This window comes from Octodon degus, unplaced genomic scaffold (genome assembly GCF_000260255.1).
Source record: "Octodon degus isolate 3935 unplaced genomic scaffold, OctDeg1.0 scaffold00073, whole genome shotgun sequence".
In the NCBI taxonomy this organism is placed as follows: domain Eukaryota; kingdom Metazoa; phylum Chordata; class Mammalia; order Rodentia; family Octodontidae; genus Octodon; species Octodon degus.
Genome location: NW_004524649.1, coordinates 1812454 through 1823429, shown reverse-complemented (window position 1 = coordinate 1823429; position 10976 = coordinate 1812454). Strand labels below are relative to the sequence as shown.

General features: G+C 46.2%; 1 protein-coding gene across 1 annotated transcript in view; it reads right to left on the bottom strand.

The window, feature by feature from the left end:
- Positions 1–2657: 2657 nt before the first annotated feature.
- The window catches only part of Clec17a (C-type lectin domain containing 17A), a 17922-nt gene continuing 9603 nt past the window's right edge, over positions 2658–10976 (bottom strand). Inside the window, exons 11-12 of the mRNA XM_023720191.1 lie at positions 4424–4533; positions 2658–3181 (exon numbers count right to left, since the gene is read on the bottom strand). Of these exons, the coding sequence (XP_023575959.1) occupies positions 3049–3181; positions 4424–4533 (243 nt within the window). The 3' untranslated portion in view covers positions 2658–3048. The remainder of the gene's footprint in view (positions 3182–4423; positions 4534–10976) is intronic.

Below are 10976 nucleotides of genomic sequence, written 5' to 3'. Positions count from 1 at the left end.
AGGCTGTCGGTGGCCTTTTGCCGGGGGTGGAGTTTGAGAGGGATGTTTAGATACACCTGAGGAGCTGATTGGGGTCTTCCCTGAGGTGGCGGGAAGGGTGAAAGGAAATTGCACCCTGGGCTGAGTTGGAGAAGGAAGAGGAGGTGGCCTTGGGAAGATGGGCTTTTGTTTTAAGTGTGCACCACCACACCCAGCTGAACCATGTAAATGGAGAGGGTAATTGTACATCATTTTTTCCCCATCTCTGATAATTCCATCTATCCTATTGCTTCTTTTTCTGTCATACCTTCCATCTAATTCACCAGGAAATCCAGTAGCCATGTCTTCAATAGGTCCAGAATTCTCCAAGCCTTCATTTTAATTGGTTGACTGGTTGGTTGGTCCATTGTTTGTTTCCTTGTTTATCGTCTGAGACTGGATCTTGCTATGTAGCCTAGGCTAGCCTGAAACTCATTATGTATCCCAGATTGGCCTTGAACTTGCAGCGATTCTCCTGCCTCAGCTTCCCAAATCCTTGAATTACAGGAATGCACCACCCCTCCCAGCTCCTTCACTCTAGCTAGCTTCCCAGTCCTCATAATCTCTCACCTGTATTGGTCACAGCCCCAGAAAAGCGACAAAGAGATTCAGCAACAGACCCAGATCTTAGCTGCTTTCTCAGGGGACTGAGACCCAGACCTTAGTCTCCTTTCTCAACCCATGATGTCTGTGTCCAACCACATAACCCTGTTTCCTCCCTACAATAACCAGCTGGGGCAGCTTCAAGATCAGAGAACTTGGGCAACTTCAAATGTACAGGACCATCCCTTAAAAGGCAGCAGATGCTACAGAAAGAAACCAACCACTCAGGGCACAGACAGCCCAAACCCTGTCATTTATTCACAAAACAACAGTAGACAGGCCACAGGGACCCTCTGGGCCTCCATGTCCCCAGGTATAAAGTGGGGTTAGTAATTTCTTTCAACCTCACAGAGTCATGGCAAAAATTATATGAGGATCTCACCATATCCAGCCCATACCACAGGACTATTATGATTCAGATCCACCTAGGGCATGCGCTGGACACTAAGTGGTAAAGGGATGCCCTTCACATTCACCTGTTTTCAGCCTGACAGTGGAGAAAGACACAGGTGATACGTCTCAGCTCTGCTGTGGCCCCCCCGTGTGACTCAGAAGCCTGACCACAACAGCGTGCTTCTTCATTTCTCAACACTTATTTTTGAGAAAATGGAAGTTTCCTCTTCTGAAGGGTGGGAACTTCCCCTGACCCAAGATAAACACTTGCCAGAACCAGCGGTCCCCTGGGGGAAGGGCCTAGAACAGGACCCCACACACTCCACAGGCTGCGGTCTGCATGGGGAGCTTTGGGGTCCTAAGGATGTGGGGGCAAATGTAGAGGTGGGAGGAGACAAAAATAGAGGGAAAGGAAGTGACGTGAGCCCCAACATCCTCCACAGCCCCCTCTGAGCCTGTCAGGCCTCCTCTCCATGAGCGTCTAGATTCTGCTATTAGTTAAGGACATGTATTAATAAATTATCGCATTTGGAGCAAGTCTATCCATCATTGGGTAAAATTCAGGCATTGTCCAAAGGGACTTGAGTCCGTGTGTGCTTGGCTGGATGCGGTATCTACCCTCTGGGTGGTGGTGTTTGTTTGTTATATGATCAAGGGTTGGGGTATCTCATTCTTAGTGGCTATTATGGAGTGAATTGTGCTCCTCAAAACATATATGTTAGAGTCTTAGACCCTGGTACCTCAGAATGTACATTTGGAGATTGGGTCTTTAAATAGGTAACTAAGAGCCAGGTGTTACAGTAGACGCTTATAATCCTAGCATTCTGGGAGGCTCAGGCAGGAGGACTGCAAGTCTAAGCCCAATGTGGGCCAATTAGTGACTTAATGAGACCCTGTTTCAAAATAAAGGTGGGGAATTAGATATGTAGCTCAGTGCAAAGGAATTGGGTTCAATCCCCAGTATTACAAAAAAAAAAAAAAAAAAGATTTCTAAAAGGACTTAGTGTGGCAGCCCTATAAAATTGCCATAGTGGCCAGCACCACACAAGGAAGTGACATTTGAGAAGTACCAACACTATAAGAGCTAATTTAAAAAGTCCCCATAGATGTGAAGTGATAGCAACCTCGCCAAACATTTTACCGTCCACAGCACAGCTCAAGGGTACGTGTAGGCAGGAATCTCCCCGCTTGTCCTGTGGGCCTGAGTCAGTCACGGCATGGGCCGCCTCCACTGTGCGGAAGTCTTGTTTTTCGCTGATCTCTTTCTCCAAATTCCACAGGGCAAGCTATGGGTGTCATGGTGCATGCCTGTGATTCCAGTACTTGGGATTTGGGAGGCTGAGATAGGAGGATAGCCATGACGTGTTCAGGGCCACTACATAGGGAGACCCTGTGTCAGAGAGTGAGACAGACAGACAGACAGACAGACAGACAGACAGACAGACACAGACTGTGTCCACAGGCCAGGCCTTACCAGAAGCATGAAGATGCTGCCACCTCACTTGTACCAATGTCCTTTGAGAATCAAGAACATTGGTCAGGGGCCGGGGAGATGGCTCAGTGGAATAAGCGATTCCCTGGCAAGCACAAGGGCTGAGTTCAATCCCCAGTTCCGCCAAAAAAAAGAAAGAACATTGGTCATCAAATTGTTCTGTCCCTGCCACTTCTCAGGAGCTGCTGCACACCAAGGAGGCCATAAAGGAGCCCTGTCCCAGTTCCATCTCGGCATGGCCCAGGGAGGCCAGAAGGTGTCAGCCCAATGCAGTGGGAGACCCAGAGTACCCAGCCACAATTGACTCTCCAGAGCCACAACTAGGAATCTGGCAAATGTCCTCCATATCCCAGAACTGGGAGCTCTCAGGCTGCCAAGACCCAGCAGCCGCCAGCTCACCGTCCTTCTGAAACAGAAGGGCCCAGCTGGTGCCAGAACGTGTTACTACTGGGCCGCCGACCACACTTCTAACACATCCGGGTGAGTTCGCCAAGAGGCATAGCCTATCGGGAAGGGGCAGAGACTCCTCTCCAAGGGCCGGCTCAGCAGGAACATTTCCGCTCACAAATCCAGTACGTAGTTTTGGCACACGAGAGATCATTCCAGTTGCCACCTTTATTCATACAGACGCAGTCTTCCTCATAGAAATTGTTGGGTTCCTGAGGGTCCCAGAAACTGGTGGAGGAAACAGTGGAAAAGGAGGATAACAAAGGCAGCACAAAGGATTTCTTGGGTGCTGAAACCACTCTGTATGACACTGGACTAGCAAATGCGTGCCACTATGTAGTCGTCCAAACCCATGCATGAGGCCAGGCATGGTAGCACACACCTGTCATCCCAGCATGCGGGAGGCTGACTCAGGAGGGTTGTTGTGAGTTCAAGACCAACCTGGACTACAAACTGAGCTCCAGGCCAGCCTGCATAGTAAGACCCTGTCTCAAGAACACAAAAACTAAAATAAAATAAAGCACTTATACAATGCAGAGTAAACTGGGGACTCCAGTAAATAATACATCCACCAAAAAAAAAAAAAAAAAAAAAAAAACGATGGAAACCTACGTAGGAATGAGGGTCCATACCTGCAATTTCAGCCACCTGAAAGGCTGAAGTAGGAGGATCGCAAGTTTGAACCCATCCTGAGCTACTTAGCAAGACCTTGTCCCAAAATAAAAAGATTAATTGTTTAAGTGCCTGCTTAAACAAAGCAGTCAGAAAAAAAGAAAAGAAAACAAAACAAAACAAAACAAAGCAGTCAGGCTCAGGAGGCTGTGGTTCGATCCCCAGATCCTCAAGCCAAACCGGACCTGCCCTGAAGGCATCATGAGGCAGACAAAAAAGAAAGAAAGAAAGAAAGAAAGAAAGAAAGAAAGAAAGAAAGAAAGAAAGAAAGAAAGAAAGAGAAAGAAAGAACCAAAATAAAAAGATAAAACAGGGCTGGTAGTACAGCTCAGGACTCGAGCACTTGCCCACCAGGTACAAGGTCCCAACACCACAAAGAAAACAAAATAAGCCAAGCGTGATGGCACATGCCTACGATCCCAGCACTCGGGGAGGCTGAAGCAATGGAACTGCAGATTCAAGGCCAGCCTGGACAGTTCACTGACTGAGCAAGACCTGGTCTCAGACTGAAAAATCAAAAAACAATTGGGGAGTTAACTCAGTGTGAAGGCTCTGGGTTCAATCCCAAGTACCACAAAAAGGGAAAGGAAAAGAAGGAGAAAAGGTGGGGAAAGAGGGAAGAAAGGAGGGCGGAAAGCAGGGAGGGAGGGGAAGGAAGGAAGAAGAGGAGGAAAAGAAAAGAGACAATGAAAGGAAGGGAAGGAAGAAGAGAAAAACCAGCCCTGACTCCCTCAGCCACACACCCCACTGCCTGCCTGTAGAGTAGACAGAGAGACCGCAGGAGCCCCGCATACTTGCCTTAATGTGATAGGAGAGCCATCCAGCCACCTCCAGTCACCTTCTTTGTCCTTGTCATTCAGCCCCAGCCAGTAAACTCGTGAAGAGCGGTGAGCATTGGCCACAAAATTCTGCAGGCACAAATTCCATGTAGCCATCAATCCTTCTGGAGCTCCCACAGGATGAGCCCACCCTCACGCCGACCCACATAGCGGGGACTGAAGAAGCTGCCCAGGCCCTTCCTAGCCACCACGGCTGCATGGCAGGCTCACTATCCACCCGCAACTTGTGTCCTTCAACTTTCCCTTGCACTCCACCAACACACTGCTGGGGGGTGGCGTGGTTGTCTTGATGGCAGGTGTGTGGGTCACTGGAGGCCCCCGCTGCTCTCGGGGAGTGGTATAATCCCCGGAAGAAGGCTGCCCTTCCCAGCCTCTGGCTTCCTGCCTTGCCCTGTGGCTGTTCTCTGTCACACTCTCATCCTCATCATCATAATACCTCTCTGAGTGGACTTTCCACCTCCTGAGTAGTTAAATACACTTCTTTTCTACCAGGTGTGGTTGCACATGTCTGTAATCCTAGCATTTTGGGTGACTGCGGCAGGAGGATCACAAGGTAGAGGCCAGCCTGACCAACATATTGAAACTGCCTCAAAATGTAAAAAGGAAGGACAGGCAGGGACAGTGGTGCTGCTCTGTGAAGGCTGTGGGTTCAGCCTTCATCCCTCGTACTGCAACAGTACGGTGGCGCACACCTATAATGCCAGCCCGTGAGAGGCTGAGGCAGGAGGAGCACCACAAGTCTAAGGCCAGCCTGAGCTATACAGTGAGCTCAAGGCCAGCTGAGGGCCAGGGAGATGGCTCATAAGGATAAGCGCTTGACTGGCAAATGCAAGGATCTGAGTTCAACCCCCAGTTCCGAAAAAAAAAAAATCAAGGCCAGCTGAGCTATATAATGAGATCCTCTCAAAATAAATATTGAAAATTTTTTTAAATAAATAAACCTCTTCTCTTTATAAAGTATACAGCCTTGGGTATTTGGTTATAGTAACTGAAAATCAAGTAATCCACATGCTATGTCTCAATTTCCTCATTTGTAAATGGGGGATAACAGCCGCTGCCTCCTATGTAGTTAGGGGTGGATGTAAGGATTAAATGTGACATAAACTGTAAGCGTGCAGAACAGTGACCACCAGAGAGCAGGTGCTGTGACATCCTGACGTTTAACATTATCCCTTGAAGTAACATTTTTCGTCATAGGAAACCAAGGGTTCTGTCTGCTTGCTTGGAATTTTGAACCACTCTATGGCCCTAATCTTCATCTACACAGCTAAGGGTTTCCTGGATTATTTTTAAAGTGAAGGAGAAAGAAAAGCAGAAGGGAAGGGGGCTTCCTGGCCAGGATATAACAAATACTCAGGCTTTTGGAAGCAGAGAAAGGATTTGTATCAAAAACAAAAGACAGGAACTGGGTGTGGCGGCATGATCACAAATTTAATCTCAGCACAGGCAACTTAGCAAAAACCTGTCTCAAAATAAAAATATAAAAAGGGCTGAGGATGGATCTCAGTGCAAAGACCCTGGGTTCAAGCCCTAGTACTGGAAGAAAAAAAAAATGAGGAAAAAACATGTTTAATAGCAACTTAGCAAGACCCTGTCTCAAAAGAAAAAAGAAAGGCCCAGCCAGATAGCTCAATGAACTAAAGTGCCTGCTTGTCAGAGCACAGAGACCGGGGTTGGATTCCTGGCTGCCGTGTCAGTCCTGCTCCCAGGGCACGGTGAGATGGCGATTGAGACTGGGTGTGGTGCTGCACCCCTATAATCCCAGTGCTTGGGAGGCTGAAAACAGGAGAATCACTATGAGTCTGATCTGGGTAGTGAGACCCTGTAGACCCTGTACTAAATGCATTGAAAGAAAGAAAGAGAGAAAGAAAAGAAAAGAAAAGAAAAGAAAGAAGGGGTGTAACTCAGTGTGAAGCCCTGGGTTCAGCCTCCAGTACTAGAGACAAAAAAAAAAAAGACTAGGGAGAAAATACAGTTGAAAGCAATTTATCACAAGCTGGGCATAGCAGAATCCCAGCACTCAGGAGTCTGAGGCAGGAGAATTGCTACAAGTTCGATGCCAGTCTGGGCTATACAGTAAGTAGTGAGTTCAAAGCTAGCCTGAAGTGCACAGTGAGATCCTGCCTCAAAAGATAGAAAAAAAGAAGGGGGAAAACTCATGCAAGCTGAAAGTAGGATAGCTGAAATGATTGTACTACTAATTCCATCAGCTCTTTGAAAATAACAGTTAATATTTAAAATTTTCACTTTGACTAACTGTAAATGCTAGTATCTGTAATCTGAGCAACTGCATCAAAGACAGCAAAGTACTATCCCAAAACCATGGTAGGATACCTCTCAACTTGTTCTTCTAAATGTATACGATTTCTAATATCTTATCAATTATGATTACACTCTTTAAAATAAATTTTAAAAATAAGAAAGGAAAAATAAACAAGAGAATACAAATTCATTTCAAATGTACATGGAAGGGTCAGCCAAATAGCTCAATGGATTAAAGCACCTGCAAGCAGGCACAGGGGCCAGGGGTTCAATCCCCAGGCCTGCCATACTGGCCCCACCCCCAGGGTGTGCTGAGATAGCAATTGAGACTGAGCGTGGTGGTGAGCACCTGCAATCCCAGCTCTTGGGAGGCTGTAGACAAGTGGATCACTATGAGTCTGATCTACTAACGAGACCCTGAACACCCTGTAAACCCTTCCCTAAATTTTTTTTTTAAAAATGCATGTGGAACATCCTCTAGCATAGAAGACCTATCACGCAATAAACAAACCTAAACACAAACATAAGGACTGAAAAATAACATCTGTACTTCTGTCATGGAAAATTAATTCAGGTGGTCGCACATGGTGAGGCAGGTTCACTAGAATAGGAGCATGGGAGGGCTTTCCAGGGAGGAGGAAATGTTAGACACCTCAGCTGGGCTCACAGCTACATCTGTTGAAACAGGACCTTAACACTGTGCATCTGACTATGCAAATCACATATGTGCACACTTAGACCAGCCGAGGATGACTGTTCAAGGTATGGGGAGCAGAGACAGCACCGGAAGGAAGTTGTAAACATGTAGACATTGGTGGGCTGGAGAAAGAGGAACCCCAAAGTTGTCCCCAGGGAGCCCCAAATTATGGTACACACACACACACACACACACACACACACACACACACACACACACAAATTGATTTGGAAATTCTAAAAAGCAAAAGCAGTCTAGGCACTATTTCCTACTTCAAGCCCCAGAAGAGATTAGAAACCAGAAAGAGGGGAGGCCTGCCTGTGTGTTAGAGCAAAGCGAACACGGAACCAGCAGCTGCTTGACCCCCTGGTCAGGGCACCCAGGACAACTCCACTGCTGTGGAGGGCCTCCTGACCTCAGTGCACACCATCGCTGTGCCCAGCAGACAGTGGACCAGCTCTGGGAAGTGTGCAATGCATCGGTTGTGGATCTGACCTACCACCTGGAAAAAGTGGGCAGATACAAGACATCAAGAAGGTGATGAGGGGCAGGAGATGACTCAGTAGAATAAGCACTTGCCTGGCAAGCGCAAGGACCTGAGTCCAATCCCCGGTTCCACCAAAAAAGAAAAAGGTGGTGCAAGAGGTATCAGAGGGCCCCCTGAAAGGCATCCTGGGCTACACCAAGGACCAAGTTGTCTCCTGCAACTTCAACCATGATACCCACTCTTCCACCTTTGATGCTGGGACTGGCACTGCCCTCAATGACTACCTTGCCAAGCTCATTTCCTGGTATGACAATGAGTTCGGCTACAGCAACACGGTGGCAGGTCAGATGGCCCACATGGCTGCCAGCAAGTGAACACCTCTGGACCGTGGCCCAGCAAGGCCACCAAGGCAGCAAGCTCACTGTGGAAATCCCCACTCCACGCCAGCCCTGCCACTGAGAATCTCCCCTTCTCCCAGCTTCCATCCCAGCTCCCCCAAAAGGGGAGGGTCCTAGGGAGCCCTGGATCTTGGCATGCCATCAAAAGAATTAAAAAATGAAAACCAGAAATTATCAGATGAGACTTTTTTTTTTTTTTTTGAACTAGGGATTGAACTCACGTCCCTGCGCTTGCCAGGGAAGTGCTTATTCTACTAAGCCATCTCCCCAGCCCCGAGATGAGACATTTTTTTTTTTGAGACATTTTTAAAACCAAGACTTAACTATAACTGTCTAGAAAAAAAAAAAAAACCTGTGGTAAAAATAACACATAGGTAAGTTACAAGTGAAAGGATAGAGCCAGGGGTGGTGGCATACACCTGTAATCTCAGCTAGCCAGGAGGCTGAGGCAAGAGGATCACAAGTTCAAGGCTAGTGTGGACAATTTACCAAGATCCTGTCTCAGATTAAAAAATGAAGGCTGGTCTTCTGGATGGTTAACAACCTAAGTTTGCAGACCAAAATTAGAGAAAAAGGAGGGCTACAAGGAAAGCCAACATTTTGGCCCTAACCTTCTAAGGTCAATTAAGACTCAAGACATATGAGAACTTGTACTGTAACGTCATGTACCTCGGTAGTGTCCCAAATTTTCTGATCAAGAAGATTATGGGGCCAAAGAGGAAAGTGATTGATGACATAGAGTGTGCCTAAGGAGAGTCACATGGGGAGAAGATACTCTCTCAGGCTTTCACAGAGAGCACATTGGCCAAGCAATGGCCGTGACTCATCCACATGGCTGCACTGACAAAGGTTCTACAATCTGAGGTACAGGATCTCAGGATAAATCCTGAGGGCATTTCACTGACCTTCTCAGACCAAAAAGCTACAACTCTTGTTGCACAGGTCCTGCTTTACCTTGGTCTTAACCATCCAGTAGAAAAGTATGAAGACGAAATATAGGAAGTAAAGCCATGTTGTTATGTTGAGCTGTGGGGGACTCAGGTCAATAATTTCTGACATTGCCAGTTAAACAGAAGACCCAATGCTATTATGGGCTACTGGACTCTTTTAGAATATTTTGCTGAGTTTACACACCTATAATATTCAATAACGGAACTTAGAAAAAATGGGGTATACCAATGAATGGCCATTTTGTATCTGTGTATTCAAAGTGGTTAGGATAGATATATAGTTGCATTCTCTTAATGAATAGAATGATTTGTTCTAATGGTGTTTGTAAATAGGATCTCAAGTCCGCATCTTGTACAGCAATTAACCACTAAGAAGAATATATGCAGTGTGTTATTTGTTGAAACTGTACTTCCGATTTGATTTGAAACTGTCTCATTGCTGTTTATCAATAAAATTTTGAAAAAAATAAAATAAAATAAAAATGAAGGCTGGGGGTGAAGTGTAGTGGTAGAGTGGGTGCTTTTGGACTCAATTCCAGTACCATACAAAAGAAGTGAAGGATGGGAAGAAAACACTAACTAAGAGGACCACAGGAGCCAGGGAGATGGCTCCTCAGTATAAGTGCCTGCCTGGCACAGGCAAGGTCCTGAGTTCAATCCCTGGTCCCAGAAACAAAACAAAATCCTGGATAGGACTATGGTTTTCATAGTTAAGATTCTGAACTGTTTTCGTTTGGGTTTAGTTTGGGTTTTTTGTTTAGTTTGGGTTTAGTTTTAATTAAACCCAAAATCTTGTACTAAGCTCCACACCCAGATGTTTTAAAATTTTCAGTTTAAAAAATTTTAAGTCACTAATGTGATCCTCCAGCCTCAGCCTCCCGACTAGCTGAGATTACAGGTATATGTCACCAAGTTGGCCAAGCTGAACTCAGACTTGTGATCCTCCTGCCTCAGCCTCCCAGAGTGCTGGAATTACAGGCATGCACCACCAGGCCCAGCACATTCTGGACTTTGACGCCAGCTATCTGAGCCACATGTCAGCTCTGACCATAGCTCTGAGTGACCACAGACAAGCTGCTTATGCATATTATACCGCAGTAGCCTCGCCCATGAAATGCACATGATACGTAAAATGGACAGAGGGCATATTAGCTAACTGTAGGAGCGCTAAATTGAGAAAGCTGCATGCAGACATTCCAGTTTTCCTTTGGAGCGCATGGCTTAGACCTTCCTTTCCTATTGTCTTAAAGGACAGAGGGCCAGCGAGATAGCTTGGCAGACTAAGCGCCTGCTTAGCGGGGACCAGAATTCCATCCGGGCACCACATGAGGTGCTGGCCCCCACAACCAGGCTTGGTAGCACACGCCTGTAATTCCAGCACTGGGGAGGCTGAACACAGGAGGATCACTATGAGTCGGAGCTCCATAGTGAGACCTTTTACCAAATACATTTAAAAAAAAAAAAAAAAAAAAAAAACGGAGAGTAGTATCTGTAAGTACAAGTGAAAGCTTCAACCGTCACTGTGGGCTTGGAAAATTACATGCACTGGTGCGCATAAGGTGTGAGCGGGGCATTAGTCATACTATTTCCATGGTAGAGATAAAAATGAAACTTGTAGAGGTTAAAGAAACACAACTAGGATTTAAACTCAAAGCATATCTTTTCTTTCTTTTTCTTTTTCTTTTTCTTTTTTCTTTTTTCTTTTTTTTTTTTTTTTT